Below are 20,771 nucleotides of genomic sequence, written 5' to 3' on the forward strand. Positions count from 1 at the left end.
CTTAATGGCCGAGTCTGACCCCCTCATCATGGCCGGCAATCGGGGTGGCGCCGACCTTCTCAACATGGCGGCAAAGGCCGACCTTCCCATCATGGCGCGGGGCCCCGCCCGCTCCGCCGCGGCCGCCAGCGAGAGCAGTTCCGGGTGCGGTGCGCGCCAGGGGCGGGCGGGGGGCGGCGTCCTGGCCATGGCCGGCCTGTCGGACCTGGAGCTGCGGCGGGAGCTACAGGCCCTGGGCTTCCAGCCAGGACCCATCACCGACACCACCCGGGACGTCTACCGCAACAAGCTGCGCCGCCTGCGGGGCGAGGCCCGGCTACGCGGCGAGGAGCGGCTGCGGGAGGAGGCCCGGCTGCGGGGCGAGGAGCGGCTGCGCGAGGAGGCCCGGCTGCGCGAAGAGGCGCCGCTGCGAGCCCGGCCCGCTGCGGCCTCCCTGCGAGCGGAGCCCTGGCACTCCCCGCCGGCCTCGGGCTCGGCCTACGCGACCTCTGGGGCCTTCGGCGATCTCGGGGCCTCCGCGGCTTCCTGGTCCGGGAGCCGCGGCTTCGCCTACCCCGCCCGCCCTGCGCCGCTCAGGCGCCGCGCCTCGGTCCGGGGCAGCTCCGAGGAGGACGAGGACGCCCGGCCGCTCGACCGGGCCGCGCCGGGCCACGGAGTCCGTCGCTGGTGGGCCACGACCCCGGCCCCGGCACGGCTGCCCTCCAACCTCCTCGGCGCCGACCCGCGTCCGGGCCTGCGAGCGACGCGGACGGGCTCAGCCGGCGCGGCGCGGGCCCGGCCCGAAGCGGGGCGGCGGCTGGAGCGCTGCCTGTCCCGGCTCCTGTTCTGGGCCAGCCTGGGGCTGCTGCTCGTCTTCCTGGGCATCCTCTGGGTGAAGATGGGCAAGCCCTCGGCGCCGCAGGAGGCGGAGGACAACAGTACGTCCCGGGCCGGCGCAGGGGAGGGCCCCGGGCGCGCGAGTGTCCACCTGCACCACCACCGTTCCTCTCAGCGCCAGGCTGCACATTCCCGGGCCTTAGATGCCTCTGGCTGTCTTCTTACCTCCAGACCTTGACTCTCCTCCCTCCAGCGGTGGGAGAAGAGGGCCGGAGTTCCTGCATCTGCAATAATTTCTGTCTTCACTCTCTCCTGTTCTCATTTTCTGCCCTAGCCCTTCCTACCAATCTCCCTTTCAACCACGTGCTGGAAGCAATCTTCATTCGTAGTCACTCCTTCCCCAACCTCTGGTTTTCCCTCTCTAGAGAAAACCACACCCCTCTCTAACAGGTCCACCCCCATTCCTTTTTAGTTCTTTCTTAACTTGGATCTCTTGCTCATTCACACATTAGTGCCCATTCCAAGGCACCCCAGGTTTCACTGCCCACAGATCGGATCTGGTTGGGTTCCCAGCTTTGCAGCACCAAAAGACTTTAAACTGATGTAAATGGAGGCGTTTATCCTTGCTTACATTATCCTCCTGGAGTGTGTTAAGGAAGGGTTCTGTGAGTCAAGGACATTGCCAGCTATGCTGCTTCTGTCCACACTTTAGTTAGTGATTAGACATGACAATTAGAGGTCTGCAGGATACAGTATGTTTCCTGAATAGTTGACGATTTGTATGTTTCTTAAAAGGAAAATTTGCCTCTTGGGTAATTCTGGGCTTTAGCCGAACAGAAAACAACATAGAAATCATTCCTTTATAAGTTTTAGGGTGTAAAGTATATAAATTTAAAGTGTAAGTATAAAGTGGCATTGTAGTTCACCAACTTTTGATATTCTTTGCAAAGGATGAATGTGATTAATACTGTTCCCAGCCTCAAGCCAAGGCCACATCTTTCCATGCCTAACAGGAACGGCCAAAATGCAGGGAGATGCCAAATCATGTCTTAGCTATTGCAGCAGATGGGTATTTGGGTGTATGAACAAGCCTGTGGGCATGGGGATCCCAGACTCATGCACACACCCAAATAGTTTCTTGGCTATAAGAGCAATGTATCCACCTACTAAAGAAAGTAAGCAGACCCGGGAGTCTGTGGGACTGTACTGATACCACAACAGTCAGACAGTATACTGTCCTACCGCTGAGATGCTTTCAGACAACAGCTCTTGGATATATACTGAAATCTACCTGGACTTCCCCTCCCACGATGTTACTGATCCCTGTTCAACACATCATTGTTTGCAGTTTCCAAAACCATCATGTGTATTGACTTGTTTGAGGCCAATGCCCCGAGTTAAACAGGGAGGGCTTTATTGATCCCATTTTACAAATGAGGAAACACGCTCAGCGTGGTTGAGTTGCTGGATATGCCTAATCATTTCCAGCTAGGATTTGGACCCAGCTGTTCTGGTCCTAATTCCTAATCTAGGATTGGGAAACCCTGACATGTCTGCATTTTAAAAGTGCCTCATTTAGGTGACATCTTTCTGATCCCCACCCTTAGGCTGGTAATGTTTTACTTCCCCTGAATTTTGAGAGTGGTCTTTTTTTTGTCATCTTTTCCTTAACCCACACTTTTAATTTCCTGTGTTTCTTTTCTTGGTCTCAGTGAAATTATTGCCAGTGGACTGTGACAGTAAAACAGATGAGGTGAGTTTGAATTTCTTTAGCTTTTGTTATTCCTCTCAAGGATGTGAGCCTCCGTCAGGAGGTAAACTTCCCCAGAAAAAAGATCATAATAGGATCATTTTCAGGAGTGCTTCCTGTAATGCACCAGAATCACATCGTGTTCTGTGATGTTTGTGTCAGACTCAATTGTGGCAGCAAAAGGAGTACTTGAAACAGAGAGAATTGAGCTCCCAAGATCCAACCCTGGGATTGTTATGGAAGCTCTCCCATCCATCACAGCACTGGGGACTTTGATCTTCTGCCTAAGTCAATCTGGGGGGATGCAGTAGGTTGTGGTTGAAGGACCTCTCAAGCTCCCTGGCTTCCAGAGGAAGGGCTGGTGGTTTTTAAGCGTCGGGAGGCTGGGTTCTCAGGTCCGCCTTTCCCTCTGGTAGTACATTTGTGGCTCTGACGATGCTGTTCGGATTTGAAACATGGGGGGCTGGTTTTAAACATACCTAAAGTGGAATTAGCCCCGTTAGTCTATAGATTTGTTTTATGAAGCTTTAATGTTCCCTACAAATAATATTTGGGGAATGCAAGCAGCCCTATCTGTCTATGAGTCATGCAGGCAGCATCAGCAGGGAGCTGGGAAGCTGGCCCAGGTGACAGTCTGGGGAAGATAGGAGGCAGTAAATTTTCAGGTCATAAATCCTACAAGGAGGAGCCTTTTGCTGCCAGAGGGCATGACTTAGTGGTCTAATTATTAAGTGTGCAATGCCAGGCCTCCCCCGAGACCTCAGTCTCCATCTCTGGCAGCCCGGGGGCTGGGAAAGAAACAACCCACGGCCACACGTTCATTCTCTCACCCGTGTTAACGAAGGGGTGTCCCGATAATAGGTTTTATTGCTTCTTTTGGCTTCTGCGGTATCCTATTGGGGGCCGTCTCATTGCATTCATTTACTGCAGTCATCCACCAAGTATCTTTGCTTCTCAGTTGTTTTTGTGAAAACAGATTCATAAGAAGTTTAACCTGCCTTCTGTCGTGAAAACCACAGTGGGTGATTAGAGGCAGTGGCCCAGACAAAGAGGGAGTGGCCAGAACTTTGAACCCTGAAAGCAAAAACAGGAAACAAGGAACTTTTCTATAAGGCCTCTCTGGTTGCTATTGCTTGGTTCTTCTTCGTCCCACTCGAGTGAGCCCAGGCAGGCATAGTCCAGGTACCTGCGAGAGATGCGCTCAGCGAGCACACTGGATACTTGCCACATCAGAGCATCGAAAGACAGGGTCTGGGCGTCGTCTCAGGCTCCAGTGAGCTGAGGTTGCATGGGGTGCTGCTGGCCTTTGTGAAGGGTGGACACAGGAACAGCAAGTTGGCAGATGCTTCTTGGCTTTGGTGAGGCTCATGCCGAAAGTCTTGTTCTTTGCGCGGCTCAGGCTCACCCAGAACCCAGATGGGCATTTGAGTTTTAGATATACGTGTTCTTTCCCTTCTCAGCCAACTACGACACTTAGCGTTTTTCTTTCTGCCTTTGTGCTGCGGAAAGCGTGTGGACAGGCTGGGAGTGGGTGTGCTGTCTCAATCAGGCCGTCTCGTTGTCTGGTGCCTTCTGTCCTCCTGTTCCCTTTAGGTGGTATCAGCCCCGCTTTGCCTAAATGTCGGTGAGTTTGGAACAGAGTTAATTGTTACTGCTTTTTTTTTCTGGTTGTGACAGTAAGGTTTAGTATAGAAAATGTGAAAAATGTGACAAAAATCACCCATGATTCTGCCACCAAGGGGTACTCTCCACATCTTGGGGGGAATTTCCTTCCCATCTCGTCTGCGTACCTGTGTTTATAGAATTGGGATCTCCGTGTATATTCAGTTACATTTCTTGTCGTCAACATTTGCCATCTCATTAGTCTTTAAAAGGTAGTTTGGATACCTAATTCTGCTTACAGACCTGTGAGTTGTCTCTGAACATTTATGATCCTGTGGGTAAATCTTGGTTGTGTCATTTTGTACCTCGTAAAGGCTTTCGGGTCTTTAGGCAACACGAGGGGACGTTTCTTGGCCTCCGAGACTGTGAGAAACCAAGTCCATCCCGTTACAGGTGAGGGCAACGAGTGAGCCTGAGAAGGGAAGTGACTGTGGTCCCTTCTGCAGTTTGGAGCCAGAGCCAGAGCCCAGACCCTAGGCGTCGGTCCACACCCCGCCCGGTGACAACGCAGAGGAGGTCTGAAGGGGGGCTCCAACACCCGTTAGCTGTGGCATCTTGGTGGCCTACCTAAGGTCTCCGCCTCGGGCTCCTCGTCTGAGAAACTGGTGTGCGGTCAGGACTGTGGTGGCGCTTCAGTGCGTGCCCACGTGTAAACGACTCAGCACAGCACATGGCTTGCCGTTCGCTCTCAGGGAAGAGCAGCCTTTCTTTCAAATCTCCTAAATCTAGCGAGTCTAGCAAACTGGTGTCAGTTCTGTTACAGGTGCAGGAGATCTAGGTAGGCCTGTATTCCTAGTTCTGTTTTCTCCTACACGTGACTTCTTTCCCCCTCTAGTTGCAAGGTTTCTAGAAATTTCCCATTTCCAGTCCAGAAGCCAGTCCGAGATGAAGCATTTGCTGCAGCTAATCCACAGAACAGACAATTTGTAGGCAGCATGCAGACAGCGGACTTTCCAAAAACAGACGGGAGTGGCCCGAGGGGAGAAGCGACTGCAGTCGTGTGGCATTTGCTTGGCCCGCCAAGGAGGCCGGGCTCCCGCGTTTCCCCACAGCCCCATCGCCTCTGCTCCGCAGCCCCACTTAGTGGCCTTTATTCCAGCGAGAACCATGGGACAGAGGCCGGGAGCCTCCAAGATGCAGACCCTTAGTTACCGTGTCTGCTTTCAGCTCTGCCTCTGCTTTCACGGTGTTCCTCTTCGGTCAGTTAACCCGATATCTATCGACCCTGTCCTGGGCCCACCGCGTTGCAGAATTTGTTTTTTTGTCTTTTGTTTTTAAAGTATGAGGTGTTTCTTGCTGCTTAGTACTTGACAGTGTAACCGAGGAGGTAAAACCAGACAGACAGAGCCCCCTTTCCCCCCACCCCTCCTTGCTGACTGCTTGTCCTGTGCCCTTTCAGTTCTGTCAGGCCAAGCAGAAGGCGGCCTTGCTGGAGCTGCTGCATGAACTGTACAACTTCCTGGCCATCCAAGCCGGTGAGTGGGTATCTTGAGGCCTGAGATTCCTCATGAGGGTGTGGGCTATTACCCGATCAGCCAGGCTGGGGCTGGCTGGCTGGCCGGCAGGTGGCTGAGATGCTCTGTGGAGATCTTCTAGAAGATATACTCAGAAACCAAGTCTTGCCTTCCCTGCTTCCCCACTCAGACACATCTGTTTTAAGCCTACATTTCGTTCTTATATCCCCTTGAAGGGTCCCAGGGGTCCTGGCACATGCACAGGCCTTTCTGCCTTCCCTAGATGCCCACCACCTGATGTTTTGGGGGTTCATGTTGATTGGAAGGGGCCAGGCCCCAGGTCTTCTCAGAGTCTGGGTCTTCTGACCTAGAGGGCCTCCCTATATCAGGTGGTCGGCCAGGCCAGGAGGAGAGGCATAGGCAGGTGGCAGGGGTGTGCCTGGGGGGGCCAGTCACACTCGGGCCCATCCAGCTTGCCAGGGCCCTGGTGTCACAGCTGGTCCTGATCTCCCCATCTGGCCTCAGGACTTCAGAGAAGTCCTGTACCCTCTCAGGAACTCCCCATCTTACCAGGTAATCTTGGGTATTTTTTTTTTTTTTTTTTTTTTTTTACAAAATGAAAATTAAGTGCTCTACTCTAGAGGAGGGTACTTCTAGCACCCCCAGGATGCCCCTAAAAAGTCATCCATCCAGAAGGTCCCCCTACTACTTTATTTAGAAAATTATTCTTTGAGGCCAGAGATACCACCTCCCCACACCTCTCAGAATCACTTGCTAAAGGTATCAGTGAATGACCAGGGCTTGAGTACCAGGCTAAATATATTTGGCACCAAAATCAGACAGAGCTCTTCAGTCTTATGAGATGTTCAGGAGGCACCTCTTACCTGTGGGGCCAACCCTTGTGGAAGGTTGTTGCTAGAAAATCAAGGCCAGATGGGCCTGTAGTGGGCCCTCAGCCCTCGGGGCCAGTCTTGTGATCCCAGCTCTGCCACCACCTCCCTCCTGAACGGTGGGAGACTGGAGGTGGTCATGGAGGCATCTGTGAGCAGCTCAGAGGAGCAGAGCAGGAGGAATGGGAGCTCACAGCATCGCAGGCCTCAGGGGCCTTTCTCCATGGCTGAGGTGCTTAGACTATAAATTTTGGCCTATGAGGGTGTTCCAGACCTTAGTGACTCAGCTGTGGCCCAGGAACCAACAGCATCAGGATCACCCAGGAGCTTGTTGGAAATGCAGACTCTGAGGTCCCATCCCGAACCTATGAATTAAAGTCTGCATTTTCAGAAGCCCCCCGGGGCATAAAGTAGAGAAGCTCTCCTCTTAAACTGTGGATGCTGGTAGACATTTTTCCTCCATCCCACCCTTCATATATGGTCCTGGCTTATGCCATCCAGGGGTTTGCTGCCTGCTGTCCTCTGACAAGCCTGGCAGCGGCGACCCTGAGGGTCTCGCTGCAGGGGAATGAGGGCTCTACTAGGCCATACTCCCCTCCTGCCCCCGCCCTGCCTTGGAGGTCACCTTTGGGCAGGGAATTGTGCTGGCCTTTGCAGCCCACGGGCTGCTTATGGTCTAGTAGAAGAGACAAACCACCTACCTCCCTGACCACTGGCTGATACACAGTGTGACTGGATGAGAACTGAGAGGCCGGAAGTTCCAGGAGGCACGTTGCCTTTTAGCTGGAGCAGTCGGGAAAGTGTCACAGGGGAGGCGGTGTCTGCCGGGCGCTGAAGCCCAGCAAGGATTGGTTCTGCATATGTGTGGGGGAAGGCAAGGCCAAAGGGGAAATGACAGGGTCAGGGCTGGAAGCGGCTGGTTTCGTGAGGGAAGAAGAAATGGAAGGAATGGAGTTTGGAAAGGTCGGCCGGGCTCTACCATGGGTGGCCGTAGAGGCCAGGCCCTCGGGGCTTCATCCTGCAGGCACTGAGCACCGGGGGAGACTTCTGAGCAGGGGAGTGATGTGCTGAGAGCCAGCAGCCAGGAATGCAAATGTGACAGCAGCTTGAGTGTAGTAGTGTCACGTAAGCAGAATCGTTTTAAAGTTTGGTTGCTCAAACGTGGAAGAGAAAGGGGAGAGGAGGCAACCAATCAGGAGGCCGTGGCGGTGGTCCAGGCGGGGTGATCTGGGGTGGGGCAGACCATGGCAGCCACCTTGGTCTCGGGGGTCCCATAAGGTCAAGATCAACTTGGCATAGGAGGGATAAGCTTTAGTTCGTTCTGAAGCTTTTAATGTTCATTCCCAGCCACTCAGTCCCCAGCACACAGACGCACAGACTAGCCATCCGCAGCCCCTAAGCTGTGCCAGGTTAAGAGCAGTCAGGCTGTGCGTGGGTGGGTTCAGGTTCTTGTACATGCCGACCCTGTGCTGTCCCTGCTCTCAAGGAGTCTAGTGACCCATGGGAAACAGCACGTTGTGGGTGGACCATAGCAGGCTATTGAGAACCAGCGGCTGTGGTGGGCCCCCAAGTCCAGAGCAATTTGGTCCAACAAGATTCTCCCACGGGCTGGGGATTTTTCAGAGGAGGTGGCCCCGGGCAGGCCTAAGGGGAGGCTCCCAGCTCCATCCTGGGTGGGAGCTGTTCACCCAGGGTGCTTGGAAGGGAGTGGCCCCTTGGAGCACCATGCCGAGGCCCCACTACCCAGCTCAGAGATGCCCTCTTTCTCTTTGGGCCATTTTGGACACCCCTCCCCAGAACCCCTTGAAACGGTGGGCCTGGAGTTCAGGTTACCTGCCTATGTCACGGTCAGAATCCCTGCAGTGCCTCCGGCCTCCCTGCCTTTCTTTTTTCCCAGGTTGTGTTTATTTATAGTGCCATTCTGGTACCTTCCAAAGCTATCTGTCTGATCCTTTTAGGGATCAATTGCAAACAGACCTTAGGATTGGGCAGCTTTTTAGTCATTTAATGCAAATCACCGCACTGCTTTGCAGGTCAGGTTTTAATGATCTGGAATCGATCCAAGCTAAGTGGCTTTTGATCTTGCTGCAGAGTGAAGATGCCCCACAGAAGCCAGAGCCACGGGGCCACATGCTCCCTATCAGAGCTGATGGCTTGATTCTTGCTGCATTTTTTTTAGTCCGTTTCAGAGTCATTTTTTTCCCCCACCTCTTCTTTGTGTTTGAATGTGTGTTTTTTTTCCTCCTAGGTAATTTTGAATGTGGAAATCCAGAGAAGCTAAAAAGCAAATGCATTCCTGTAATGGAGGCCCAGGAATACCTAGCAGTAAGTAAGGCTGCAGCGCTTACCCATTCCCGGGAGGTGCTGGCGCTTTTGTAGTGATCTTTCAAGCCCTGCTTTTTTTTTTTTTTCCCCTTTTTGTTTTGTGTTTGCTTTTTGGCTTTTTTGTTTTCCTTTTTTTTTTAACTTAGTTGAGTGCTAGGCTGCTGCAAGTTTAGGCAGCAGTAGGAGTGACCGGTCCAAGGTGAGCTATGAGCCAGAGCCCAGCCTGCTGGCATGTGGGTGGGGGGCTGGCTCCTGAGCGGCCAGTGCGGCCACTGCAGGCCACCTCTTCTTCAAGTGGCCCTTTTACTCGCTCCCCCTTGCTCTCCTTCCCAGCAGCTTTGTGGATCTACATTTCACCTGTCCGTTCTCTCCTTTTCGTTCACTGTGCAGATTGCTCAGGGTCTGCTTGACTGTGTGCCTGGCCCCAGTCTGATAGAATGGTGGAACTTTGGAGCTGACAGAAACCTTAGGGGTCACCTAGGTCATTGCCACTTCCCAGACGAGGAAACTGAGGCTCAGAGAGGGACAGGGACTTGCCCAAGGCCACACAGCTGGGACTGGCCACTGGGCTCCCATCCCCACACTGTTTTTCATTTTCCCCAAGATGAGCTGCCAGCTCTCTGGCCTGACACTTTGGTCCTCGAGGAAATGATAATTCCTTTGGCTACCTCAGACCTGCGTCGTTTCCTTGTGTGTGCTTCCACATCAACTCCTCCGGGCAGAGCTCCTTCTTGACTCCCAGCAGCCCAGATTTCCTGCCTGCCACTTTGCTGTGCATGTAGTGGAACAGGGCTTTGGGGCCCACAGAGGGCACGGGAGAGGGCTTTCTTAATCCAGCAGGAGAATAATGTTCCCGCTGCTCGGCCCAGACGCAGAACTCATCTCCCGCCCCCTCCCACAGAACGTGACCAGCAGCTCCTCTGCCAAGTTTGAAGCTGCGCTGACCTGGATACTGAGCAGTAACAAGGACGTGGGCATCTGGTGAGTGCGGGCGAGACATCACAGGGTGGCGGCCCCGCCACAAGCACCCGTGGCCGTGGTCCTCACCCATCAGCTGACTGCCGTGTGCTCACAGAGGTGTCTCGGGTCTGAAGTTAGAGGCAGGTCTCCCAGCTGAGTCCTTGTGGGCTAAGCCTGAAGCCAGGCAACGGAAGGAAGAAGCGTTTGGGGTGCAGATAAGACACAAAATCCGGGTGGCGGGACATTAGCCTAGTGTTCCAGCTAAACCTGTTTCAGGTGACTCGCTTTGAATTCACTGGTCCCACGTGGGTTGCTGGAGAAGGCATTTTTCTGCACTTCCTCTCCCCGGGTGCTAGTTTTCATTCCTAGACAAATGTTTCTGCATGTCGGTTTCACTCTGTGTGGAAATGGCTAAAGGAAATACTGGATTTTATTCTGACTGGGCAGTTCCGCCTCAGTTCTGTCTCTGGGGAGCACTGTTCGCAGAGATGGTGAGCCCTCTCGCCCTCCTGAAAAGCCCCATCTGGCTGCTCAGCTGGCGGGGGCAGGGCACACCAGTGATGCCCCCCCCCTCCCCCACCAGAGTTCATCATCCTGGCACTGCCTCTCGTTTCTCAGGGTTTGTCGGGGTCTCTGCTCAGGCCATAGCTCCTGATATTCAGACACCCTCCAGGGTTTTGTTCCCTTCCTCTCTAATCCACCCAGACTACTAATTCCATCAGCAGTGCCTCTACCAGAAGCCCCTCGGGCAGCTCAACCCAAAGCTTGATAACTGGATGCGTGGCACGATTAAAATTCGTTGGCTTAAAAAAGAATAAAGCTTCTCTGAGTGGCTGAGCGATTTTCCTGTGTGTTAGGAAAGGCGAAGGAGAATATGGATTTTATCCTCCACGGCACTCACCGAAGCTGCTAGCACAGAAGAATGATGACGCTCGCCCTTCCACTCTGGGGAAGGTAGTCAGGAGGGGGGCCGGGCCCAGCTCACACGACCAGTGTTCAAAGTGGGTCGTTAGAAGTCGGGACGCTACAGATACTGGGCATTGCACTGTGCGGTCCAGAGCGCGAGACTGTCACCCAGCTGGAAGAATGTGTAGGTGTGGGCATCCATCCCCGTGTGTCCTGACACCTCCTCTCAGTGGCCAGGGTGGAGGCGCTGGGGCTGGGGCCTGGCCTCGGGGAGCCCGGTGGTCATCATTCCCTGAGCCTCACGGCACCCCGATCTTTACCCTTAAACAGCTTATAATGCCTCTTTGTCACCATCACTGAGGAAAAGCACACCCTCCCAGACTCTTTCAGTTCCTGCCATGCAGTGCAAAGCCAGCAATTCAGTAAACATTTCCATTTCTCTATGCTGGGAGGTGGGAATCCAATTTACAGTTTAATCTTCCACACGCTGAGAGGGGCTGTCAAAAGACCCGACAGAGGGGGACGTCACTTTAGCGGTAGGGGTTCAAGCCTGCTGCCGTCTTTAAAGCTTTATTCTTCCTAAGTAGCCAACGTGGGAAATTTCGGGAAAGCACGCAACCAGGATACCGAGTCTATTTCATAAGCAAGTAGAGGCCTCAAAGCCCATCCTTGAGTGGGGCCGATCCCACGGCTCCTGGGAGCTTTTGAATGTGTCTGCAGCCCTGTGTCCTGTTTCAGGTTGAAAGGGGAAGACCCATCAGAATTGGTGACGACCGTGGACAAGGTGGTGTGCCTGGAATCCGCCCGCCCGCGCATGGGTGTCGGCTGCCGCCTGAGCCGCGCCCTGTTCACTGCTATCACCAACTTGCTCATCTTCTTCTGGTGTAAGTCCTTGGCTGCCCTTCTCCCCCCCTGCCTGTGCCGCGGGGACTGCTCCCAGAGCACCTCCCAGGAGCCCAGCTCAGTGACATTCCTAGGCATGAGTGATGAGTTCTGGAAGCCCAGGCCCAGAGAGTTCATTTCTGTCTAGTGAACCTGAGGTCTGTCTAATAAAACAGAGGAGATGAACAAGTCAGCCTCTGCCCTGGTTCATCTTACCTTTAGAGACTGGTGGCGGGAGCGTGAGGATAACTAAAAACATCCTTGCTCAGGGTCGGGGACCGTCAGTGTCCCTGAGAGGGAGATGGGCGCTGGCTGGAGCCCAGCATCGTCGCCCTGGGGGCCCCAGAGTGCAGGCCTCTCTGAGGAGGAGGCGCACCAGGAGCTTGGCCTAATTTTACTCCCTCTCCTTGGGAGCTCTAGGTACCTGATGAAAGCAGGAAGGACCCGGGGCGCTGAGCTGAAAAGCAGAGTGCGAGTCTTGTCTCCCGACATCAGGGGCCGCCTTTGAGCAGAGACCTTGGGGTGTCTCTGAAGGCAAAAGGCCGAGTCCTAGAAACTGCCGGCTCTGCAGACATGGCAGAGTTACAAATCACAGGCCATCTGGGCGTGCACACAGCTCCCTCACCCACGCCATCAGGCACAGACATCATTATCGGCAGCAGCATCCCGGAATACAAAGGGCCCCGCATGTATATATGTATGAAACGCCGTGTTCTGGTTCACAAGGGAGGAGATGAAAGTCCCGGAATGCGGTTGGGAGGAGCTGCAATCTGGACGGCTGGGGATGCCTCTGTGGTGACAGCCGGCAGGAGGAAGATGATCACTTAATGGCCTGCCTTCCCTTTGCATTTCCACCTCCTTTGTCCCCTCCCGCATGCTAGCCGGGGCCTGACACATAGTAGGTGCTCACAACACTTGTGCGGCTCACCCATAGCCTCCAGCGCAGCCACCGACCCAGACTGACACGCAGTGTGCCTCTGAGTGGCCGCAGGTGACGTGAGGATTAACCGGGCCTTTGTTCCCTCACAGGCTTGGCCTTTCTGTGGGGCCTCCTGATCCTCCTGAAGTATCGGTGGCGGAAGTTGGAAGAAGAGGAGCAAGCCATGTATGAGATGGTGAAGAAGATTATAGGTGTGTGGCCCCTGGGGCGAGGACTGCGGGCACCCGCCGGAAGGTCCTTGTCCTAAACCGTGCCCCCTGCCCTACCCTGCAGACGTGGTCCAGGACCATTACGTGGACTGGGAGCAGGACATGGAGCGCTACCCGTACGTGGGCATCCTGCACGTGCGCGACACCCTGATCCCTCCGCAGAGCCGGTGAGTCCTGGTCCGGCCCCGCCGAGTGCCACGGAAGGAGCCCCGAGCATCAGTTATGGGGCGGGGGGAGGGGGAGCTCAGCCCCGAGGATCCCAGGGGAGGGAGCCACCACGCACGCCTCCTGCCACTCCTCCGGCGCTCGGCTCTTCGTGGCAGAACGCAGACCAGAGGTTTAGAAACATGGTCCCACTCCTCTGTTAGCGTTGGGTGGCTCAAGCCGGGAAGGATCTGATAGGTTTCCATTAGTGGAAGTCCAGAGTCATGTGCGCTCCAGACACAGAATAGTTGGGTCCCTGGTCCCTTTTTTCTGTGATCCTTGGGGTCCTGGCTTCCGTGGATGTCGTGGGCTGGCGGGAGTTCCTCGCGGTCACAGGATGGTGGCCAGCAGCAGCTGGACCAGCATCTGCCTTGTCACAGCCAGCAGGGGAGAGAGGGACCTCCCGTTGCTCTCACAAGCAGGAGAAAACATTCCCAGAAGCTGCCAGTGACACACTCACTGAGGCCCTGCTGGCCAGACTCAGTTACTTGTCTGTTCTTTAGAATTTTTGAGAGAGAGACAAAGTGTGATTGGAGGAGGGGCACAGAGAGGGAGACACAGAATCCAAAGCAGGCTGCAGGTTCTGAGCTGTCAGCACAGAGCCCAACGCGAGGCTTAAACCCACAAACTGTGAGATGGTGACCTGAGCCGAAGCTGGACACTTAACCGACTAAGCCACCCACGTGCCCCATATTCTTGAATCAGTCACTAGCAAGGAGGAGATTGTTTTTCAAACATTTTTAACCACGGCCCATGACATGTTATCTAAAATACGGTTCACTTCCCACACACGCATGCGCACGCACACACGCACACAAGTGTACCTGCAGTTGAAAGCAGAACTTCACGGCCGTGGATGGGGTCCGTTCCCAGGGGGCACGGCTGCATGGGAAGGGGTAACAGGCCGTTGTCCCGCATGACACCAGGGGACCTTTCACATGGGCTGCAGATGCCGGATGTGGGCATCTGCAAAACCGCATGTGGGGTAGCTTTGGAGGACGGGGTCCCAGGGGGCAGCCATCAGGGCCCGCCGAGGTGTCGGCCCAGATTGTGGGGCCCCCTCAGTAGCTCGCTGCGGTCTCCAGCCGGATGCCATCTCTCCGGAGGGGGACGAACACTCACTGCAAGCCGGCGCTGCTCTGTGCCCTCCCCGGGCAAAGCCCACACTCACTGGCTCCTCACTGTGGCCCTGTGAGGTGAGAACAGTGAGTACCCCATCTAACAGATGAGGAAACTGAGGCACAGGGAGGTTAAGGAGCTTGCTCGAGGCCCAGCGCTGGTGGCACGTCTGTACAACCCAAGAGGAACTGGAAGAGCAAAACATTTAAGGTTTTACTTGTAAATGCTTAGTAACTTTCATCCTTCTTCAGGGACGTGCAGGCAGGAAGCTTAGGGAGAGAAGACTGACCACGGCAGCGTTGGCTCGTGCTTGTTGTTTGGTCCTCAGCAGGAGGCAGCTACGTCGCCCTCTGGCTCCCAAGAGGAGGCCACTTGGTGTTTTCAGACTCCCACCAAATTCCTGGCCCCACCAGGAGTCGCCACGTGACCATGAGTCACGGCCACTCCGAGCCAGTTTCCTCATCCAAAACAAAGACACCACTGCCGGGCAGAGGGCTGCGCTGAAGCCCTTGTTTACTCAACAAATGTTTATTGAGCACCAACCGCAGGCCACATGCTACTGGGTCCCGGGGAGACGGTGGGGAGAAGAAACCCAAATCTGCGCCCCAGCGGAACATTGGTTCTAGGGAGGAAGAGAGGTGACAAGATGCATAAGGAAAATGTGTGCTATTAGGCAGTAGTGACAAGTCCTCAGGAAAGGGGGACGGGGTGTCAGGAAGTGGCCTCACAGCTCATTAAGTCTGTGCCTAGCACGTGAGCACTCACCCAAGAGTGGCCCTTGTTGCTTGGGCTTCAGTTCCATGCAACCCACATGCTCACTGAAGTAAGAGCAAGAGTGCCGTCGCGGCTTGTCTCCGGCCGGGCCACCCGGCCTCAGCTCCCACGCCACAGCAGGGACCACAGGCGGGACTGAGCCCGGTCGGTAAACCCCGGGAGACTCAAGCCATGTTGGCTCCCAGCCTCTCGATTTATCTCCCAGGCCCCCGGTCGGTGCACCTGAACCCTCATGTCGTGAGGACCTGTCCGCTGCTGTCGGCCCTGCATGGGCACCGTCGGGCGTGCCCCGCAGAGGAGGGTCTGCCCGTGAGACTGAGGGAGAGCCGTGGAGCCTGGCTGGCGCAGGCCTGCTCGCTGCCTGGGAGGGGGGGCTGGGGCTAGAGCAGCCCAGTGGGCCTGCCCCATGGGACCTGACCTCTGGAGGAGAAAGCCCTGGCACCCCAACTCTGACTCCTGACCCACGGGCCACCTTGGGCGCTTCCCTCCTTTGTCCTCCCCCAGGTGGAACCTTCCCGCTCCCACATGTACACACCCATGTTCACTCTCCACGCGAGGGGTCACAGGGAGGTGGTCTGCGGTGCTGACGAAAGACGGGAACTCATCGAAGAGAGGATCAAAGCAATCCTCCCTGACTGCCTTGGAATCTTCCTGTCTAGTCTGGAGGGGAAAGAGACCACAGGGGGCTGTCCAAGGGGATGCAAGGCCCCAGGGACCCAGCAGAGCAGAAGGGGCCCTGGCTGGTAGCTCTGGTTCCAAGAGCAGCTCCAGCTTCTTCGCCTCCCCGGTTGGATGCTTAGCTCATTCGCGTGCTCCAAAGTACTGTGGAGTTTGGACTCGACAGCCCAGTGGCCACTCTTTAATTAGCCCACATGGGGCATTAGAATGCAGCCGGCACCGGTGGTGGGGCCGCCTGGCCCGGGCTGCTGCGGTAACAGGTCCCAGCAAGCGCTGGCTGAGGCCAGCACAACCCCTTCCCTCTTGGACACCTGGGGGTGCCCTGGCCCCCTCTGGCCCCCTTCAGCTCCCTTTAATTGAATGCTTTTGGAGCAGAGAAGGTTGAGGAATTATTTCTCTGTGGCTCAAGAAACTCCTCTCCTCTGCAGGAGCTCTGTTAGTACCTGATGCCTTTTCCTCCCGCAGATAAATTCTGCGCGAGATCCTGGAGTCAGGGCCCCAGTTTGTACAGAGGGTGCGTCCGGACCAGCTCGCTTCTCTGGGCAGTACCCAGTGGAGCTGCCGGGGCGCAGCTTGCCTGCTGAGCCTGGTCCTTGTCGTTGCAGGAGGCGCATGAAGCGGGTCTGGGACCGGGCTGTGGAGTTCCTGGCGTCCAACGAATCCCGGATCCAGACAGAGTCCCACCGTGTGGCTGGAGAGGATATGCTGGTGTGGAGATGGACTAAGCCCTCTTCCTTCTCCGACTCAGAGCGATAAATCCCGGGCGGGGCCTGTTCCCAGTCGGCCTGTCCCAGGCCAGTCCCCTCCGGGGGCGCGAGAAGGCCACCAGACATGCCAGTGCTGAATTCACACTTGCCTTGACTTTCACCTTCCTCCAGACTCTGGTTCCAAAGGTCTCTCTGTAAGACTCTTCAGAGATTAGCTTGTAGGGAAGCGTGGGCTTCCTTGAAGGGCACAGGGGAAAAGCCAGAGGCCTTGTCCTCTGCATTGGTCCAATCCTGTGCCCCGATTGCCGGCAGGAGAGGGGAGAAGGGTTTGTTTTTGATGAACAAAAAAGATGAAAGAGCAGCAGCTGTGAGACCCTGCAGAGCTAGTGTGCAGTTAGGTGGGCTGGAGCTCGTCCACCGCTGGCGAGCACTCAGCAGGGTGGGCGTCGTGCCCGTGGGCGGTGGGTCGGGATGGCAGGCTGGGGCGGCAGGGGTCGGGGAGCAGATTGGTCCATGTGCCTTCAGAGGGTGTTACCTGGGAGCTCAAGGGTGAGGGGAGAAAGCCTGTCCTCTAGCTGGGTTGGGCCTCTTTTATCCTAAAGGGGGAAGGTGCTAGCAATTAGAACGAGTACTGTAGAAGGACTATCTAGAAATGCCAGGCCCTGGCACGCAGGACCCTTGGGTCGGGAGTGAGCTGCTGGCGTGGCCGCCTGAGAGCAACCGGGAGCAGACACGGGCCGAGAGCGGCGAGGCGGGTAGGGCTGCCCAGAGGCGGCCTCTTTAGTGGTGCTGCTCACAGAGTCGCAGTTCTAGACCAGACCTGCAGCCAGGGCACTGCATCGGGCCGTGAACGCAGATTGCAGGACCCGGGGAGGGTCTCGCCTCCGGTGTGCGACGGTCACCTTGTCCCGTGGCGGCCACGGCGTCCCCACGCCGGGGCTGCTTAAGCAGAACTTCCGGCACCGACTAGGTTCGCAAGGGCGGCTCGGCTGCCCCCTGCTGGCCTCCCCGGGAGCGTGCCGGCGCCGCCGCAGACCTTCGCGGCCCCCCGCCAGCCGGTCAGCCCGCGTCGCGGGAGCCCGTCTCCGCAAACACCCTGGCGGGGGGCCTTATTAGTTAAGTGCGAGGAGCCTCTCCAGCAGAGCCTCGTCCCCATATGTTCTCATCTGCGGCCGCGGGAGAGGGGCGAGCAGAGGAGCCGAAACAGCTGCCTCCAGAAGGCACCGACCACCCCCTTTCGGTCTTCCTGGTATTTTTTGTTTCCTTAATAAAGCTCCGGTCTCCCTCATTTGAGCAATACTCTCTCATTTCCTCTGATGTCTGGATGATCGGCGGGGCTGGACTCTGAGCGCCAGCCCCGTGGCAAAGAAATGGTCTCTTAATCAAGGCTGCAGCCAGAAGAATAACGCTGCAACAGGCTTCAATATCAGGGTTGAAACTGTTGGATAAATAAACTATTTATTAAAAATGGATGTGTTTCTCGTCCATGGTTCTTTCCCTCCCCGCCCCCCCAGCCCAAGCAAGTTATAAGGAATGGTAAGTGGTGGGGTTACGAAGCACTGGCTCCCGAGAGGTCAGCTGGAAGAGGAGGCTGGGGTGGGCAGAACAGGGGCCCCGAGCCTTCTCGGGACAGCTGGCCTTCCTCCCTCTGGGCCCCGGCCTTTTCGCCACCGGGTTCTCCAGCAAACTACACAACCTCTCAGAGCCTTAGTTTCCCCATTTACAACAGGGCATGACTACCACACCCTGCAGGATGAAGTCAAAAGGCACCCACCTGGTCCCAGTGAGTGGGTGGCAAGGGCTGGAGATCGGTAGACCCTCTTTCCTGGGCCCCATTTCTGCCTCCCCGCAGGGCCCCAGAGGCCCCCAGGGGGAGAAAGGAAGAGCAGAGTGAGGTCGGATGGGGCTCCTTGGCAGCCGACGGTGTCCTTAAAGGAGGCGGGAGATTGATGTTGGCAACACTCTAGTCTGGAGACTGCGGAGGCCCAAGTGCTGTCTGGGAGGGAGCAGGGCCCGCAGGACTCTGCAGGGCAGGGGCTCACTGAGCTGCCCGCCCTACGGCTCTCCACCAGGGCAGCCCCCACCCGGAGGGCACACCAGAGCTGCGGGCATTGGAGCTGGCACCAAGATCCAGCCCTTCCTCCTCAGCCGGCCCCGCTGCGCCCCCCGCGCGGTCCCACCTGCAGGTGGTGGCTGGCCGGTGAGCACCGTACCGCTCTCCTCCCATCTGCTGGGAATTTGCTGGATAAATTGATAGTCAAAGGACCCAGACAGAAATGAGCCCACCTTTCCCTTTTCTGTTTTTCAGTGAAACATTCTCCCTCTGCTGTGTTTTGTCTTAAGCTGTGAAGGGAGCTAATGCAGGGCTCTATTTCTGTGAGACTGTTTGGAGAGCGGGAGCAAGATCAAAATAAGCCAAATAACAAAAGGCCCCCGCCAGCCGGCCCCTGCCTTTATGGAGCACGGAGCGCCCGAGCGGCACAAAGGCCCGGAGATGCGTCCTCTGCCGCACAGCCTCAGATCCGGCCCTGCAGCCCTCCTCCGCTTTGAAGGGCCACGTCTTTCTTTCAAGCAGCTCTCACTGCACAAGGGACAGGGCAGGGTGGTGGGATTTGCCTGAGGAGGGGGTCTGAGGGCATCTTTTTTGGGTGGGAGCCATTACAGAGAAGTTTCCATTGCTCTGCCCACTCCCTTCAAGGCTCCCTGGGCTGCGGACCTGTCTTTCTTCAGTGACAAATAGCCCTCTTGGGCTTGGGTGGCGCCAATAAAGAAGCTTGGGGAGTACAAGAGGGAGAGGCTGTACCCCACAAATCTCGGCCGTGGACGTCCACCCAGGAGCTCCAGGCCATCTTCCGGAGCCTCTGCTCAGGAGAAAGGTAAACACGGCCATTTGTCACTGACTTATCATAGGAACTGCGGTAGCAGCTGTTCCCCTTAATTAATACACCATTGACTTTGAGCCTCACACACACACACACAAAAATCCCTTTGTTGAGGCAGGTGTGCGGACTTCAAATCCATTATCCTGTCGGCCTCCACCAAAGGGAAGGGGCCGGGCAGTGGTTAGGCAGCAACTGGACGCAACTCTTCCAGCAGCCCTCCTCAGGCAGCCAGGCCAGCTTCTCCACCCCTGTCCCCAGAGAAAGCTCTAGACACAAGGAGAGAATCTGGACAGAGGGGCCCATGGTGCACCAGGGAAAAGAGAGGCAGAGGGGATGAGTGGGGGCAGGGGGGTGGGGGAACGTGCCACCAATGAGCAGTGGGGTGGAGGCAGGCACTCAGCATCTTCAGGACCGGCTCTGTCCTTTATTGGCCGGGACCTTGCACTCATCACTTTGTCCCTGTAGCGGGGGAAGTTATTAGGAAAAGGTAAAATCAGCCAATACATGACAGCATTATGACACGCTCATAGGGAGCTTTAGCCCGCTGAATGACCACAACACCCCCACGCTGTGGTTATCCCCTTTATATGGGATGGGGGAAACTGAGGCACAGGTTAGTCAGGCAAGTAGTGGAGCTGCGGTCTGAACACCCAGACAGACCAGCTCCAGAGCCTGTGTTGTCAGCCCTGCTCTCTTCCCTTCTCCGAAGAAAGTAAGGGGGGGCCACTCAAGATTTGTCGGGCTGCCCTGGGTTCACCAGAACAGTAAAGCCGCCTCATCCCAGAGAAGAGCCAGGACCTCACACAGGCTCTAGGAGGCTCCTGTGACCTGCCATCGTGCTTGCCCCACCTCTGCTCAGGCCACACGCCTTGCTGCCCCCACCCTGACCAGACCCGCCGCTGCCTCCGAGCCTCTGAGTCCCCACGTGCTCCCCACCCCCTCCTCCAGACCACTGTCCCGTTGGGAGTCATAGCTGCGCCCCTCACCCGCACATCTAGGGCCCGCCCACCTTTTTGTCTCTCCTAATGGAGGTGCTTACTCATACACCCGCCCCTGCAACTTACCAGCCTGCTACCTGCTTCCCTGAAGTGTCCATATCCCCCTCCCCAGGGGGACCCTGGCCACAGAGCCAATCAGGCTGGACTGTCCCAGCCGGGGCAGGGCTGTCACACAGAGAGGGCTACAGCTCCCTATGAGTGTGTCATAAGCTAACATGCCACAGAGCCCCCAGGACCTGCCAGCCCACCGCACCATGTGACAGAAGGCCCCAGGGTGAAGGTGGTCTAGGGGCCAGGCGCCAAAGCAGACCAGCCCAGGATTTGTGTAAGACGCGGCTGGGCCAGGCCCTGCGTCCTAATTGTGACCTCTCCGCGGCCCTGGCGAGTGAGGAGGGCTTGGAGCAGATTCGGTGAGATTTCTCAAAGGAAGACAGATGTTTCCTCCTGCCAAGAGCCGGGGCCGATGCAGGGCTAAGGCCCCCGTGACCTCGAGGACAAACCCCTCAACGTGGTGGCGTGTGGTGAGACTGCAGGCCACTGTGGAGGGGCCACCTCCCGCAGGCTGTGAGCAGGGACGGTCCGGAGCAGGGTCTCGGGAGCAGAGGAACAGAACAA

At 56.4% G+C, this 20,771-nt stretch overlaps 1 protein-coding gene across 1 annotated transcript; it reads left to right on the forward strand.

Annotated features, from left to right (window-relative positions):
* The first annotated feature begins 163 nt into the window (after positions 1–163).
* Positions 164–17,746, forward strand: LEMD2 (LEM domain nuclear envelope protein 2). Its single transcript, XM_047102245.1, has 9 exons — positions 164–917; positions 2,529–2,569; positions 5,628–5,703; positions 8,821–8,897; positions 9,799–9,878; positions 11,502–11,647; positions 12,675–12,776; positions 12,859–12,961; positions 16,175–17,746. Exons 1-9 carry the CDS (start codon positions 188–190, stop codon positions 16,323–16,325), a joined length of 1,506 nt encoding a protein of 501 aa, XP_046958201.1. The 5' UTR covers positions 164–187; the 3' UTR covers positions 16,326–17,746.
* Positions 17,747–20,771: the final 3,025 nt, after the last annotated feature.

This window comes from Lynx rufus, unplaced genomic scaffold (assembly GCF_022079265.1).
Source record: "Lynx rufus isolate CCGP_SWC_20201006 ecotype Redwood Valley unplaced genomic scaffold, mLynRuf1.p SCAF_6, whole genome shotgun sequence".
Lineage (NCBI taxonomy): Eukaryota > Metazoa > Chordata > Mammalia > Carnivora > Felidae > Lynx > Lynx rufus.